This window comes from Lycorma delicatula, chromosome 1 (assembly GCF_047948215.1).
Source record: "Lycorma delicatula isolate Av1 chromosome 1, ASM4794821v1, whole genome shotgun sequence".
Lineage (NCBI taxonomy): Eukaryota > Metazoa > Arthropoda > Insecta > Hemiptera > Fulgoridae > Lycorma > Lycorma delicatula.
Window position 1 is genome coordinate 331,423,048 of NC_134455.1, and position 18,869 is coordinate 331,441,916.

At 29.9% G+C, this 18,869-nt stretch overlaps 1 protein-coding gene across 1 annotated transcript in view; it reads left to right on the top strand.

Moving 5' to 3' along the window:
• LOC142317882 (uncharacterized) overlaps positions 1–18,869 on the top strand; it is a 111,649-nt gene that overhangs the window by 76,195 nt on the left and 16,585 nt on the right. The window contains exons 13-14 of the mRNA XM_075354427.1: positions 5,119–5,247; positions 8,477–8,671. Of these exons, the coding sequence (XP_075210542.1) occupies positions 5,119–5,247; positions 8,477–8,671 (324 nt within the window). The remainder of the gene's footprint in view (positions 1–5,118; positions 5,248–8,476; positions 8,672–18,869) is intronic.

Below are 18,869 nucleotides of genomic sequence, written 5' to 3' on the forward strand. Positions count from 1 at the left end.
GTTTCTCTAATTGTGTGAATTGCGAAGGCTATTGTATATATATATATATATATATATATATATATATATATATACGGGTGTAACATTTAGGATCAGACTTTGTAACCTTTATCCAAAATAACATCTTTTAACAAAAGTATGATTGAGCCTTCATGGGTTATGCTTGGAGGTATCCCGAACAAATAGGAGAAATTTGTCTGGTGAACTGAATCTAAAAAAACTTCATAGCTTCATTTATCATCTAATCACAACTCACTAGATCGTATTTAGAGTTGTAACTCGGAACCTAGTTTGACAGGTGACCCCTTGAGAGGCATCACAAAAAGGTCTTTTTTAAGGAATAGTCCACCTGCTGAACCAAGCAACACCAGAGTTAAGAAAAGGTAGCATTTGGATATGGTGGGCTTCCACTTAGAAGATAACATGCAACTGGAAGCATTGGAATGCCCTAACACTACACACACAAATAAGAAAAATACAAAGTCCAAAATCAAACCATCTACATTTCCACACACAAAGTAAACTTGCTGCAGCAGACTGGTAAACTAAAAATAATAACCGGCCGAATGGACCAATACAAAATTCTCATCATGGGTCTGCAGGAAATAAGAAACACTGACCAGGATGCCATGGAATCTCACGGATATAGACTCTGCAGAGGTATACCTGGAAAGAGAGTGATGAAAAAGTCCCACAGTTTTGAACTGGCTTTTTAGTCAGACTCAAAATAATAAACTCCATACAAGAATTCAAGTCACAATCTCCAAGAATCGCAACACTCACACCAAATGCATCTAATAAAATCTACACTATAATAAACAGCCATGCATCCACTAATAATAAAAATAATTCTCCAAAAGACCATAAAGAAACAGTATGGTTCTGAAATCTACTCGACCTAACTATAAATAACATAACTGAAATCCATGTTAAACAATTAATTGGAAACTCAATGCCCAACTAGACAGAGAAAGAAGACCACGACATCATCGGAAAATGGCCCGCCCAAAAGAAAACAAACAAAAATGGACAGAGATTCATCGATCTCTGCAGAAATGACAACCTAATCTTGAAATCCACATATTTCAAGAGGAAACCTTAAAAAATCAAAATCATAAAACACCTTGATTACATTATAGGAGAATGGTAACTAGACCGTCTTTATGGATAAACAGCACCACATTGAGATCTACAGTGTAAAAGTCATCCAAGCCGTAGACACTGGATCCAATCACTATGTAGTCAAAATTAAATTTGCTTCAGAAAGAAAACAACAAAATCAAGTCCTAAAACTAGAAGAAAAGAGGATGCTGCCCGACTGGTCAAGAATGAGAATGACCAAAAAGCAACCAAAAAAATAACAATCACAGATAAACTCAAATATCCAGTCAACAACATTAAACAAATCACAGAAGAATTAGCCCCAATAAAATCCCGTACAAAAACATCAATGTTGGAACGGCAAATGTGTCAAAATAGTGGAAAAAATATCTATTATTGCTATTATCCCAAAAATTAGAAATATCCTTCCCAAATCTAGTAAAACAAAGAAAAGAAACCACTTGACCCCTAAGGAGAATAAAGAGACTACATCATTAAGAAACACTGAAGTCAATAGAAGGAACTGGCTATTTCAAGAAATTTTATGACTGCATCCCTACTAAAAATTCTAAGACACCTTGAACTACTTATCAAATTATAAACATGATAAAACTGACCCTTACAAACAGTGGCAAAGGTAAAATTCAGAGATGAGCTCTCATAACTTTTTGAGATCAAAACAGGATTGCGCCAAGGGAATGTTTTCTTACGACTACTGTTCAACTGTATTTTAGAAATTGTAATTAGGGAATGGCTCAAGCTCTCAAAAAGGTGTCTCCAAAAGTTAAAATGGGTGAAAAAATTGAAACAAACTGTCCTAGTTTTGCTGACGAGTTGGCACTTGTAGCAAATGTCATTGATGAAACTAAATCACGGATATTAGTACTTCAAAAAATTACAAATAAAATTGGACCCAAAATTTAGTAACCCAATTTAAATACCTTGGAGAAATAGTAACAAACAATCTAAATGAAAAATCCTTTATCTGAATAAGAAGAATAAACTAGCTGAAGCACAAAAATGAACCTGGTACACTTAAAATAAAAATGCCTATCAAAAAATACAAAAATAAGACACTAAAACACAGTTATAAAACCATAAACCACTTATTCAGCAAACACTCTTCCACCTGAACGAACAATCAAAGACAGCCAGATTCCAGAAGATGGACAAAATGTATCATAAAGATGGGCATTGGTGGGAGTGTGCCAAACAAAATCATGTACAAAGAGTTAGAACCCATTACTGATATGCATAAGAGATTAGGATGCTTTCGACATAATCATGAGGATGCAGTATTCAAGACTTCAGAAACTGCTAATGCAGTACAATCCCGACTCGGAAAATACAAAGGCAGGATGCAGATGATTCGGAGAAATAAGATAGGATCTGAAGGAAATTGGCATTACATCAGTAGACGCCACAGGTACGATAAAATTAAATGAGAAAATCACGAACAAAAACACTCATAAGATAAAACCTCAACATAACACAAACATTTCAACACTAGAAAGGGCACAAAAATCAAAATGTATAAAAAAGTAATGGGAGGACCACAAGGCCCAAACAGTCCCATCAAAGAGACATGCATAACAGACTGACTAAAATGATCCTATGCGGTCATAAAAGATAATAATAATATATATATTTAGCCCACCAGGCTGATCTAGTGTTTAACTCATCACAAAAAAGGTGTTTTAACAGCTGATTTTCAAAGTCGAAAGTTCTCAGGTTCAAATCCTAGTAAAAGTCAGTTGCTTTTGTACAGATTTAAAAACTTAGCAGTGAATACCTGTGTACTCTGGTGGTTGGGGTTTAATTAACCATATGTCTCAGGAATGGATCTTCTGAGTCTCTACTAAACTAAACAAAGTGTAGTCTGATACATATCATTATCTCATTGAGCCATGGTGAAATAATTTTACATGTTGTGAATCTTCTATGTATATATTTCTAATCTTACTGTGAAAACGATTAAATTATTTTCTATGGAAATAGTTCATAAATATTTATGAATTTAGCCATTCAGAGTTCAAGATCACAGAATAATAACTTAGATTCATGTTTGCCAGTTCACAGAGTTATTACTATATTTCAGTTTAATACTAGTCATACATTTTTTTTTTTAAATGAATTTTAATGTTTTTGAAATATGAAAATGTTTTCCTTCTTAGTGTGGAAATTTCTAAAACAAGGGGCAGGACAAATACCAACATCACATTCCCAACAGTTATATTGTGATTCCTTTCTTATGTTGTTTGCATAACAAACAATACATCTTTTAGGTGCAATTTTTATTCTGTATCGGGAATATACGACAGGAAATGTCATTCTCAGAGTATGAGAGAATCATCTCCTACAGAGAGCCTACAATTTTTGGGAGTGACTTTGATGAATTTCAACATTTTGTTCAATAAGGGGCTTCTCAGAATTGAAGAAGAGTGTACTGGACTGTAAAGTTTAAAAAAAATGTATTAAAATTGTAGCTCCAGGATTTTAATGTTTTTAGTGAATGGAGTCATATATAATTTATAATTTTCTGTTTAAAAGACCATTAGTCGGTTGCTTTAAACTTTCTTCCCTAGTTTTTTTTTAAAGTTTGATTTTGTTTCATGTGAAGCAACTAAAGTACGTCTGGGCACAGTCATGGTAATGTTCTCTGATAGTTTTGATGTCCATTGTACATAAATTTCTGTGGTATAAATAATTGAGCTGCTTGTGTGTGGCTGACTATCACCTTTATTTCAGTGGTAATATCATGTTTATGTAACACTTGTGTATATTTGTTGCATGAAGAAAATATTGCAAAACCTCTTCTTCTCTTTCATTCTTGAGAATGACTAGTGCCATTTTTATTAGTGATGTGTCTAATGTCAGGTCTCGCATTAATAATTCACTTGACAATATTTTATATATATATAAGCCGATCAGTAATGGGTGTGATAATTTTGAAAAAGTGACAGATCCTCTTGTGACTGAAGGGACCAACCTAATTAAATTAGAAGATCATAAAATCAAACATAAAGCAGTAAGTTAGTTTTACTCGCCCTTTCAGAGTGTATTTAGTGGAGTAGTTATATGAGTGAAACTTTATGTAAGCACTTAATGTTGATTTTTTAATTTGACTTCATTGCATTTTTTTACCATGTTTTGGTTTATTCTTTAGTAATACATGAACTTTCAAGTACGAGGATCATTACAGTTCTGATGTTTTACTAGACTGATTGATATGTACTGCCACATTAGCCAAAAAGATACTGTTCTTTTACCACAATAATGTGCGGGTACACATATCTCTGATAGTAGTTGCAAAACTCAATGATAATCTACACTTTGACAAAGTCATCTGGAAGCATGTGCTGTATTCACCTGACTTGGTTTCAATTAATTATTACCTTCTCCCAAATCTGAAAAAATGGCTCATTGGACAAAGATTTATTTCTAATGATGCAAAGGTGAGAGAACTGCTTATTTCGAGGAGTTGGACAAATCACATCATACTGATAATATAAAAAAAGTTGGAAAATCTGGGTAAATGAAACAAATTGCAAGAGAATTAAGTTGAAAGTTAAAAAAAAATTCTTCAAAACCTTCCTCAACAACCGCCATATTTGTTTTAAATTGACTTATAAAATTAATTTTCTCAGATTTAAATTTGTGATTAATGTGTTTGCTATTTTGTTATTTTTTGCAACATACACTTTGAGAAAATAAAGTGTATAATATATATATAAATAACAATTGTAATATTCTATTAATAGTAAATTCATATAAAAATAAAATTAAATCAGTTTTGTTCTTTTTTGGCCTAATTTTGACATAATATATGGATTTTTCTAAAATTTTTAGCAAGATAGATTTTAATGGTATTTACTACCAAAAATATTTATTTTTAGGATATGTGATTTGTATATAAGTGGTATTATTACTAAGTTCCAGTCAGAATAAAATTTAAAAAAAACATTTATTGGAAATTAATTAGTTTGTAATTTGTGTTTTTATATTTTTTTTTAAAAGGAATCTGATATCTTATTGAATGATGATGTTTCACCACACGTTAATCTTAATATGAAAAGCAATGAACTTCGAATAAAAGATTTTCGCACAGTGAAGACAAAAGATGGGATGGTATTTTATCCATGTCGTGTAAGTATTAGCTATTGGCTATTGTAACAAACAAGATTTGTCTCTTCTTAATTTCATTACTATGTATATATTTCAATGTGTTAGTTTTTAACAAAATATTTGTAATCGTATTTAGTTCATTTTAATTAATATCGATTTATTTAGATGTTTGTGAATGATAAATGGTAAATCTATGAGTGCAAAGTGTGTTTTTGAAATTCATTGATGACTGAAATATGTGAATTTTAATCTGTTGATGGAGTTGACATTTTAGTAAGCTTTGGGTGATTTGTTGTTAATTGTATTCAGTGTTCATGTTTCAATATTTATCAGGTAGGCAGTTTAAAGTGGACCTGGTAAGACTAAACATGGTTGTGACGTAAAATCTGTAAATGAAAAGAAAATAATATAAAATCTAATTTTGTGATTACATTAGGAAGACTTAACATATCTACCACATTTTGACAAAAGATATCCGAAGTGATCACCCTGCGCAGCTGATGCATCAATGCTAAAGTAATCATATTGAGAGTCACCTGATGCAAACTGTTGTCAATGACTTCAGTTATTTATTGTGAACATTTGCCTTCAGTTATTGATAGTGTAGGACTTGCAACTAGACAAATCGTCTAGTCAGATTGGCACTAGACAAATCGTAGTGACAACGAAACCACTGTTCTCGAAAATTATTGCAATGAAGCATGAATAGTTTACAACAGACAATAATAGATTAGAGCAGTAATATACACCTCCAATAATAGTGCTAATAGGAGCAGTGTAAAAGGTAACACTCAAATACCTGTAGTTAAGCTCTCTCAGTTTGGATTTTAAGTTTCTTCCCCTGTGTGGAAATATATATATATATAAGTGTTTCTTGCATGCGCACCACTTCATCAGATTTATTTACAAATGTTTTTAATATATCGTTATAAGAGGACGCGAATTTAGATGAATTAAAATAATTATATATTTTTATTTTTTATTATAAAATTATACATTATAAATCATGTTTTCCAGTTTGATGATATATGATAACATATATATATGTTTTATTTTTTAATAAAAAATTCAACTTGAACAACCCAAGTACAGAATTATAAAGTAAATGAAATGACACTTACCTTATTTTTTATTCCAAAAGCACCTTTACAGGATCCTGAATCATCAGCTGTATATAATATATTTATATAAAATTACATATCAAACATAATAAAAAATTAAAATATTGTAAATAGTTAATTTTAATATTAAAATTTCAATGTAGTGAAAATATCAAGAAATTTAATTTAAATAATACTAGGTAAAGTTTGGACATTTTTCAGAGACTTTAAAAATTTAAATACAAAAGATTCCATCTTGATCAACTTTCAGACAGAATATGAAGATGACAATTATAATGGTAGCATATTTTTATATAAAAAGAAGAAATAATCATAATTTTTATAAATAGCGTGATTTAAATCCACTCAGTAATGTAAATTGGCTTTCCAGGTCACATAGCATAAATTTATTCTATTTATTATTTTTTTTAAACTTAAGTTGTTATTTATTGTAGAAGTAGTTATTTTATTTAACTGACTTCATATGTTTTTTATATATGATTGTAGTTTTAATTTTTTATTATGTTTGATATGTAATCTTATTTAATTATATTATATACAACTGATATTCAGGATCCCGCAAAAAGGCTTTTGGAATAAAAAATAAAATATTATTTCATTTACTTTGTAATTCTTTACTTGGGTTGTTCAAGTTGGTTTTTTATTATAAAAATACAATATATTGGTACAGAATAATATGACGTTTTACTATAATCTACAGAGTGTCCAGTCTAAAAGTACAGCTTAAAATTAAGAGAACCAGTTAACATAACTTGGCAACTTTTTTTTAAATAAACATCAACTCTCGCAATGTTTTAATGTAAATTTGTCTACTTCAGTGGATGCACCTTTTGTTGCTCTTCAGATGCCTGGAAAATAATCTAACTCCTGCCAGGTGTTTAAGAGCATCAACTTCATTATTAGACCTACACCTTCAATTTTTTTATTTTAAATCGTCCAAATCTCATACTTTCTTTTGTTACAACTTTTAATGAAATTTCAAGCAAAAAAGTTAGAGGAGTGATATCTGAGAGATCTAGCTGGCCATGCAGTCCGTACTTCATCAGATCTTACATCTGGGGAAGTGTTGCTCAGGAACATGGTAACATCTCAATATAATTGTGGTGGAGCACCATTTTGTTGGAAATGAATCCGGCAGCATCTGAGGAACCGGAAAATTCTGAAACAGGTGGACGTAAATCTGCCCTGTCACAGTGGGCTCCATGAAAATAATCAGTCTGATTACACTATTTTTGTTTCATCATAACTAGACATTGACTATGGGTGTGTCCCTTTCATTTTTGATTACTGCATGGGGTTTTAAGTACATTAAATTTGACAGAGTGTCTTTAACTATCCTGCACAAATGAAAAGTTGTCTCACCAATAAATAAGATATCTAACTATAAATAAGAGTTGTAACTTGTATTCTTGCAAACTGAGTGCTTATAGTAATGTTGTAAACAGTAGAAAGAGATATTTGCAGTCCATAACTAGGTCGCCTAATAAAGTTAATGGGACGGGCAGTGAATGCGTAGCTTACTTGATCCATAGCCTCATCACAACTGAAACCTTTGATGATTTCTGTCTCTTAAAGTCATACCTTGGAGGACATTACACTTTGACATAAAAGAATTGATATTCCATTCAGTTTTTACAAGCTGTTAAACATGTGTACATGATTGAAACTCCATTAACAAAAGCATGCACTGATTGGTTTTTGTGGAATCCACATCTTGATGGACTACAATCGCATTGGAGTCAGCTTGTCTGCACATTATACGCATATTCTACTGAATATTGAAAGTACACTGAACAATTCTTCGAGATTTATGCTATCATTTAGTACTAAGAAGTTAGGACTGATTTCCTAAATATAGGCCATTGTTTTTGGATACCTTTAGCCCAGACAATCTCTAAAGTTTTAGCTATGTGTATAGATATGCAATAGGATTAGTAAAGTTTGTTATTACGTTAAACTTTACTTGTGAATCATTAAATAATATTCAAAACGATGTTTATTTTGAATATATGTTTAAAATATTCAGTTTTTTATCCATATTTTGCGGCTTTTTACAATAATGTTATTGTAATGGAAATAATTTTACATTAATTGATAATTACTTTTTAATTGTTGTTTTATTTTTACAGGTTATTATTGATAAATTAACCATCACTGCAAGTACTAACAATTGTAAGAGATGTGTAAATAATTCAGTATATGGTGGAATTATAAAACAAAAAACCAGTGAATGCAAGTGTGCGAATGGCGATTTAAGAACAGAAAATTTAGTGAAGGATATAAGTAATGAAAATGAGTTACCTCAGCATAAAGGAAAGAAATTGGTTTGTGAATTTTGCAATCAAAGATTCAGATGTAAATGTTATTTAAAGAGGCATGTTAACTGTCATGCTAAAGAGAAAGAAGATAATTCTAACTCTTGTCAAAAGTCTCTTATTCTTGGAAAAAATAAGTTAAAAACACAACTTATTACGCACAAAGAAGAGAAAAATTATGTTTGTAACTTTTGTCAAAAGTCATTTAATCACAAAAGCAGTTTCAAATTACATCTTAATATTCATACAAAAGACAAAAATTATATTTGTAACTTTTGTCAAAAGTCATTTAATCGCAAAAGCAATTTAGAAATACATCTTAATATTCATACAAAAGAGAAGAATTATATTTGTAACTTTTGTCAAAAGCCATTTAATCACAAAAGCAGTTTAAAATTACATCTTAATATTCATACAAAAGACAAAAATTATATTTGTAACTTTTGTCAAAAGTCATTTAATAACAAAAGCAATTTAAAAATACATCTTAATATTCATACAAAAGAGAATAATTATATTTGTAACTTTTGTCAAAAGACATTTTATCGCAAATTCAGTTTAAAAAACCATCTTAATATTCATACAAAAGAGAATAATTATATTTGTAACTTTTGTCAAAAGTCATTTAATCACAAAAGCAATTTAAAAATACATCTTAATATTCATACAAAAGACAAAAATTATATTTGTAACTTTTGTCAAAAGTCATTTAATCGCAAAAGCAATTTAGAAATACATCTTAATATTCATACAAAAGAGAATAATTATATTTGTAACTTTTGTCAAAAGTCATTTAATCACAAAAGCAGTTTAAAATTACATCTTAGTATTCATACAAAAGACAAAAATTATATTTGTAACTTTTGTCAAAAGTCATTTAATCGCAAAAGCAATTTAGAAATACATCTTAATATTCATACAAAAGAGAAGAATTATATTTGTAATTTTTGTCAAAAGCCATTTAATCACAAAGGCAATTTAAAAATACATCTTAATATTCATACAAAAGACAAAAATTATATTTGTAACTTTTGTCAAAAGTCATTTAATCACAAAAGCAATTTAAAAATACATCTTAATATTCATACAAAAGAGAAGAATTATATTTGTAATTTTTGTCAAAAGTCATTTAATTGCAAAAGCAGTTTTAAATTACATCTTAATATTCATACCAAGGAGAAAAATTATGTTTGCAATTTCTGCTATAAGGTTTTTAATCGGCCTTGTAATTTAAAGCGACATCTTAATATTCATAACTAATGAGAAAATTTGTATTTGTAACTTTTGTCAAAAGTCATTTAATTGCAAAAGCACTTTAAAATTACATCTTAATATTCATACCAAGGAGAAAAATTGTGTTTGCAATTTCTGCCATAAGGTTTTTAACTATAATTCTAATTTAAAGCAACATCTTAATATTCATACAAAAGACAAAAATTATATTTGTAAATTTTGTCAAAAGTCATTTAATTTTTAAAATATTTGTTAAGTTCACAAGTGAGATTTCTTATACAAATCACACGTTACATGTGTTTTTGTCAAATTCATTTTCACAAATAACGTTGATCTTGAATGAATCTAATACCTCATTCTGATTTTGTATTAAAGTTTACTTGCATATTTAAAACAAATAGGAGGATTCCTGCGCCTGTTGTTTGTATTGACCTCAAAAACCTTTTTTTTAAATTTGTTATCAACATGTAAAAAAAATGACTGCTTCTTTCATGTGTCAATTTCTTAAAAATGTTTTCTTATCTTATCTCCTGGTCGTGAGTTATTTTCCTCTTTTTGTTACACACTAACATTGTTAAAAGTTCTCATAAACTTGAATATGAACAGAAACTAACATTTTGAAATACATGTCTCAAACTGTTGTTATTATTGCTATTATATTCTCAAATATATTCTATTCACAATAGAAAAAGGTTTTGGAAAGTATAGGAGCTGCAAACTTAAACAATAGAGGGCAGAGACTTGAAATGCCAGGTCTCTTACCACACTCTGAAATTTGATCTACTTCTTTACCACTTTAACTCTTTACTGCTATTATTACATTAATGCTATCGTCGGTTCACAGCTGACCCACAAATTGAAATTCTCACAATCTTTCACAATATTAAATTTTTTTTTTTTTTTGGTTGACAAAATTATTGACCATATTTGCAATGCAAAAACATACAAAGGTGGCTATTTTGTGGTTTTATATAAAGTTTAATGAGATTACCTGATTGTAGCATGTAAAACATCATATTATTTAATATACATTATTTCAAATATCTATCATTGCATTTAAGAAATAAAATATTCACCATAATGTTTAGAATATATATAAATTAATAAAACTAATTTGATCTAAATATGTGATATATGTATGAAAATTACAAACATGTTTTTTGATAAAAAGATTAACATTTTTAATGATTTTTTTTCTAATTACCGACTACTAATGAAAGTTTTTTACACGTATTATAAAATAAACGAATTAATTAAAAATTTAAATAATCGAAAAATCTTCTCTGTATCATGAAAGTTGAAGATGTCTGATTCTTGAATGAAATGTATTTGTAACAATAAATTATGATATTTCAAAACTAACTGGAGACAAATATGTATTGAAAAATTTTTAATGAAGAAAAAATTTAATAAATTTTATTCAAGATCTTCATTTTTGCAACCATTTCTTACGAAGTTATTTGTACTTCCATACATGGTCTCACACTCACTACAGACGTTGAGATGTTTGTTGTCATTGATTGATGGGCACATATCTCATCGCCTGTGGTTTTTCTATAGCAATTCAAGTTCGATTTTTCCTTTTTTAATTTTTAATACATTTCTAATAATAAAGTCAGCGATGTTGGAAGTCTGGATTCTTCAAGTCAACGTCTCATATGAGTTAAGGCAAGTGATTTTCTTAAATATATGTCCATATTTCCAGGGCTTATTTTTCATGAACATTCAAAAGGTGCATAGATCCTGAAAACTGATAAGCATCTTGTCTAAAATTAGATACTTGGTGGGAGAATAATTCGACCGTCAATTTGAGATTAACATTTTAATTAATTTGAAAATATGAGCGGTTTTGTCACCATCTAGTATACTGGAGTGTACTTTAGTGCCGTTAAAACTAACAGAAATAAAAACCGCTGAAGGGACATGGTTTCCCTGATTATAACACTTCCAGTTCCATCACTTTCTGTAGATTCCTCACATCTTCTTTACTAGAATTAAATATACCAAATAAATACAGTAGTCCATTAAAGCTTTTAATTCAATATTATCAATGTGATTAACAAAGGAAGTTGCGGAGCAGTAGTTTTAGTGATACTTTAATAATTTTATGTTCTAATATAATGTATAACATTTCATCAGTAAACAGTAATTCCCAATAATAAATTGAATTAATAGAGATTCAAGTTTTTAGCAGTTTCTTTTATTTGAGAAAGATGAGTCCTAATAACATTAGTTCAGTACTCCATTTATAACAATTTTTTTCATAAACAGACTTTTGTCTAATTTCCTCTTCAACAATTCATCTGATACACTCATCGAGTTTTTGTTTTTAATTTCACATACATTGTCAGGACTTTCTATGTCACATTCACTATCGCTATCATATTCACTAAATATAGGTTCACGGTCCTACAGATCATCAGTTCATTAAGATATCTTCAATTTCATTTTCATTCAAGCTTTTACTACATTCACAAGAGGTACTTATACTCAGTAAATTCATAATTTGTTAAAAATGTAAAAAATACAATGACGATTTTATTACCAAAAAAAAGTAACATTGCTACTATCATCGGTTTGATTGTGAACTCTCGTAAAAAATAAACTAATAAGTTTTCTATGTACATGGCACATAGCTGGCCTTGAAACACCCTTGAATAGAGTGGACAATGAAATCGGGGAAGTAGCAACTGTCATTGCAACATAGCCAACAAAAATATACCTCTCAGGTTAAAAATGACCAGATGACAGCAATTAAGAGTTAAATGTGTATAACTTTGCAATTATTTTGAATTTATGCTTGTAAATTTACCAAAATATTTTTCAAAATATATAATATCAGAAAATATAAAAAAATTACATTTTTTTTAACACCTAAAAAAATTGAGAATCTTTAAGATTAGATGATACTTTGTTGCTACTGGTATATTCCGATACATCTATTTAAGAAATATTTCGTTATAAATTTTAAGAAATATATTTCAGCAAATACATTTACCATTTCTATTTGAATCTTGAACGATCTTTTGTAAAGGCAAAAAAATCTCTTTACTATTTATTTTTTCCACACAGAATCTTCCCTTTCTAAACCACCCTGATATATCTCCCAATTTGTTTATTGATGTGCTCTTCTCTTCTTTGTATTCTCTACAAGTTTTATAACATTTTAAAGGTTACTGAAAGGAGAGACATTCCACTGTAAATTTTGTCTCCTCTTTTGTGTCAAGGATGAATTGGGGCAGACTGGCCATTCTGGCAGGTTTTTTTTTGTCTTCCAAATATTTTCTGTAATAGATCATTGATTAATTAGCTAATAATCATAATTTTAAAAATTAAACAGTCATTGGGTCCTCACGCGGATGCTTTATTAATTTTTAGAGATCTGTTTATTCTTTATTTCTTGTTTATTCAGGGGACCGAGTTTTCTAGTTTAGTTACTAGTTACAAATAGTTGAGCTTTTTACTGGATTTTTTAGCAGATTCAACAGTTTTTCAAAATTATTGACTAAAATTTTACTATCGCAATATAATATTTTTTATTATATTTTATATGTATTCAATTTTTTATAAAATAAATATCTTTATGAAATAGAGTATTTTATTGTAATAAAAAATTAGTTTATTATATTTCAGTTTTAGAAATGTATAATATATAAATTGCGATTATTATGTGATGTTAAGAAATAATATTTTGTTCATAAATTAAGAGATTTCAGAATTATATAGTCTGATTTTACAATATGTATGTGAAATGAAAACTTAATCTTCCACTTAAATATTTAAGTGGATTAAACTATATTTATATACTCTTATTATTTAAAAATTATGTTTTTGATTAATTTTCATATGTACATTCAAAGTTATTTATTTTTTTAATCAAATAAAGTTCTACAAAAAACAGATTACTTTTTTATTTAAAATGTACACGATTCCTTTTCGTAAGAACAGTTGGTTGTATTATATTATGACCAGATGCATTTATCCTGTACCAGTTAGATAATTAAAACTAAATTAAAGCTACCCTCGTTGCCTGATCTACATTGTGAATCTGCATAGTCTTAACTTTTCCGTTTAAATTTTTCAGTGTCCCAGCCATGGGGGTTTAAATGTGGTGGCCTCATATAAAAAAGTAGATTGTTATGAGGTTTGTTTCATTTATAAAAATCTCGTTTTTCTACATTTAATGGAATGTCATTGTTATAATCTTAGGCATATATGGACAATGTTAATGATAATTTTTTTTTGTTTTTTTTTAACTCATTTTTTCTCTCTTCTCCAGTCTATTTCTTTCCAGACCATCTTCTTTTTCTGTTTTCCAACTCGTGATTGGAAATTAACTTTCTAAACAGATCTTGTTTTAAAAACATAACAACAATACCTACGTCTTGGAGAACCTTTTTAATCGCTTCAGTCTAATTAATTTATTTTGTTTTACTTTCTGCAGAAATCTATTATTTTTTTTCAGTATTCTATTATTACTTTTTAAAAAGATGAGACAAAAGAAACAGTTGTGTACTCTTTTTAATTAAATTTTACTCTGGTTGGGTTTTTTTATAACTTTACTTGTTCCTATTTGGTTTAAGTTGTTTTGAATTTCTTGAACCTCTTTGTTTTATACTCTAAATTACAGCCTCTCCTAGTTTAGATCCTTCTAGGTTCTTGTTTAAATCCTACTAGGGTTTTTATAGAAGAACTCTTTACTGTTGTCTTCTTTATGGTGCTTTTGTGTACCCTTTTTAATTAAATTTTACTCTGTTAGATTTTCGTACAACTTTACTTGTTAAAAGTTCCTCTTCGGTTAAAATTGATTTTACTTTCTTCAACCTCTTTGTTTTTTACACTTAACGAGTTTTCTTTACCATGTAGTTTTTATTTTTTTTTACATATATATATAAACACACTTCACCACCAAATATCTGTAAGAAATCCAAAACAAATGTGTGTTATAAAGAAATCATAGTTAAACTCCCAATTAGATATTAAGAAAATTAACATATTTCCCCGAAAAATTTTTGAAGTCTATTTCTAAGCATTTTATGAAAGAAATCCGTAAATTTCAAGGTAAGTTTTAGAGAGATTTAATAACAAAGCTACCCATTGTATTGGGTACCATGATTTTTCTTTCGGAAAATTTCGACACATCCGTCAGTTCTTAAAACCATCATCAGTTCAAAACTTTATATATATATTTCACTTCCTTGTGGACACATTAACTACCGGAATTTTGTGCCAGTCACTTTCAAATTGATTCATAAAATACAGGATGTCCCATATAAAACGCAACCCATCAATCACTCATCGATGAAATTTCAAAAGTCAAGCTTACTCCCTTACTCGTTACTGAAATGGACTCGTCCAACCTATGAACATCGCGGCGATGCAGTAGAACACTACCGATAGTAACAACAATGCAATCATAACGTTCAGTGTATTGCTAGAGACAAGATGGTGTTTTCGCTACATGAACGTGTTTTCACTGTTGAGTCTTACTTCAGTACGAAATCAGCGGTTGCAGTGCAAGATTTCTTTCGCCATAAGTACCGAGATAAACCAGCTCCTAACAAAACATCAGTATTAAGGTTAGTCGCAAAATTTAGAGAGACCGGTTCTGTTAATAACAAGGAACACAAAAGATCTGGGTCAGTGTTGAATACAGATACAGTCGCTGAAATCAAAGACCGATTATTCGCCTCGCCAAATAAATCGAGTAGACGTTTGTCTGCTGAAATTAATTTGTCAAAAATCGACTGTTCATCGGCGACCAAACGATTACAATTACGACCTTATCGCATTAAAACGGTTCATCGACTTCATGATCCCGACAAAGAAAAACGGCTACAATATTGTCAACGGTTCCGTCGATTTCTGCGTGAGGGAATTAATGTTATGGATTTGTTATTTTTCACAGACGAAGCACGGTTTCATTTGGACGGCTACGTAAACAGCCAAAACAGTAGAATTTTGAGCGCTGAAAATCCCCACTTTTATCACGAAAAACAATTACACCCGCAGAAGACGGGCGTGTGGCGCGCGATATCACGGAAGAAAATAATCGGTCCAATTCTTTTCTAGTACACCATTAATCCAGAACGATATCAGGATATTTTATTTCGGTTCATCGCACTCTTGGAAGAGGAACTCAGACACTGCCGGCTACAACATGACGGTGCGACATCGCACTACGCAGGTTCAACTTCTGATTTCGTCGAGGAATTCTTTGGTAATCGTGTTATCGGTCGAGGCTTGTGGCCACCAAGATCTCCAGATTTGACTGCGGTGGATTTTTTTCTACGGGGTTACCTCAAAGAAAAAGCCTACAGCAACAAACCACGAACACTTGAACGATTGAAAGTCAATATCGAACAAGCTGTATTAAATATCCAGCCACAAACTTTGAAAAAAGTTGCAAGAAACGCCGTATAAAGAATTGAAGCTTGTATTCAAGAAGATGGCGGCCACTTCGAATATTTATTCTAAATGTAAGGTAATGGATGGTAGTAATAAAAATTACATTTACATTTGCACATGCCTTTTTATTATTTCAATACCTACCAAAATAAGGTTGGGTTGCGTTTTATACGGGACACTCTGTATATTGTAGACTGGCTTAACCGTGAAATATGGTGGTCGGGTAGATATGAAATTTAGAAATAACACTAATCATTACCTCCTTACGTACCATTCGTGGTTTCTATAATTTGCATCATAAAAGATGTGGCTCTGTTATTTTCTTTAGAACTGATGACTATTGAAGCCATCAGAGACTGCGCTATTATAAATTTTCCAGATCCTAACCGGGTATCTAATACGGAACTTTTATTGTAGCAGGTAAGCAGCTGCTTCTCTTATAGCGTGGAGGTCATGCTGCATCTAAAAAAAAAAATAATTTTATTTCTTTTTAATCCCTGATTTAATATTTAAACTAATATAATAATACTTAATAACACGATTTTATGTGCGCGCGTGTCCGGGTCTGCATTTACATGTATTGTATGTTGAGCTTGATTACGTAATAAGTTGATTATTAGGTGTAATTAAATAAGCGTAAATTTTGTTATAACTCTTTCTTGTATAGGTTAAATGGAAATTTTTTCTCGTTCATATTTAATGTAATTATAAGTTCCGCAAGATTGATAATAACTTATTTGATATTAGACAACGTTTGATAAATGGACAACGTATAAAGCGAAAAAAATTTAAATGGAATAATATTGTTGTTTAAAAGTAACGGTAAAGATGTCGTGACATTCGTTGCCATAGTGGGGGATGACAGAGAAATATGTGTGTCCCGCAGTTGTGCTGTATAAGTGTACGGGAAAGTGTAGTACGTGTGTTCGTAGACTCAATTTGTAAGACTGTTACTGACTCGAGGGAACGTCATCCAGTTTACTTCTTTTTGTCGCGATATTACTGATTAAGGTGAGTTTTAATTACTTTTTTTTATTTTATTACTATTTTTGAAACGATAATTTGCAGATGTTTTTTCTTTTTATGTGTGTATTCAAATAATTTATTAATTTAAAAATGTTACAACCCAGTTTACACTCATTAATTTTAAAAAAATAAATAAATAATTATTTATTGTGTTTAAATTTTCTTCGTAACATTAAAAAAAAAATTTACCGTTAATTTTTTTAATTGAATTTTTCTGTTTTAAAATTTATTACGAGGCACAAAAAATCACGTTGACTGTATCAAACAACCTACTAACATGACGGTTCTGGTTTGACTACGCGTGGAAGCAATTCTTACCGACCGTGATTTATCTGATTATTTATGCTTTTAAGAAGGAATTATGCATCACAAATATACACGAAAATTTTTTTTTCATTTTTAGACATTCGAAGCGCATTGATTTTGTAGAAAAACTGGCAGAAGGGTAGTATTTTAAATAGAATAGAATGTAACGAAATTCTCATTGGTCTTTCACTCAGGAAGACATTTTTAAATAATGAAGGGTTATTTGAGATCGGCCCATTAGATCCTGAGATTATCCATGATAAACTAGCTGTGCCTTCATATAACTTACATAATAGTGTAAATGAAATATAGATCGACAATTAATATGGATTTTTAAATAATCTAACAGAAAAAATCACATTGGTAGTGGGTTCTATAACGATCGACTGTTGTACTGAAGATCCTGTGTTCGATTCAGAAATCGGGTTCGGCATGTTTAAATGATTATCATTTCATTTCGTTCATTACGTGCAACTCTAACGGCGCGAAATAAAGAAATTCCAAAAAAACTTTCTTGTGATCAACGGATCTTCGAAATTTTTTAAAAATTTAAGTAATATAATTCAACTACGTACTCGTTTTTTCAAGATAAAATTTTATATTCTTAATTGTTTATAAAAATAAAAACGATTTTTTCCCTTTAAATGAATTCTAAACGAAAAGGATACAGCGGTATTATTTCATTAGGTGGAACAACCGACTAGTATATTGAAGGTCCTCGGTTCAATTTCGGGCATAAGTTTGTCTTCCTCAACATCTGATAAGTCTAAATATAACCCGATATACATAGCCCGTATCTAAACAATAACGCGTAATTAAACAATCGTGCAGGAGTTATAAATTAAAAATAAGTAATTTCATCAGAGGGTTAGATACCGGGATTTCGGTTCGATTCCCAGCTTGTGTTCATTTTTAGTTTTTTAGCTATTTATCACACTGTATCGTATTAACTAAAAAGAAATAAAGTCATTAAAAGATTTAAAAAAGTGTCGAAAATTGTTACGGTAAATTTAACAAAGGTTTTGTTAAAATGCATTTTGAGCAAGAAAATTAAAACAAAAAATACAAACATATAAATATCACGCCCGCGCGCGCACTCACACGCACACACGCAGAGAGAGGATGAGAGTGATTGAGTGGGCGATGTTGTGGAAGGGAATAGAAGTTATTATAACTGAAAGTTACTTCAAATTCATTGTTAAAATAAATGTAATAATTTTTTTTAGTTTAATAG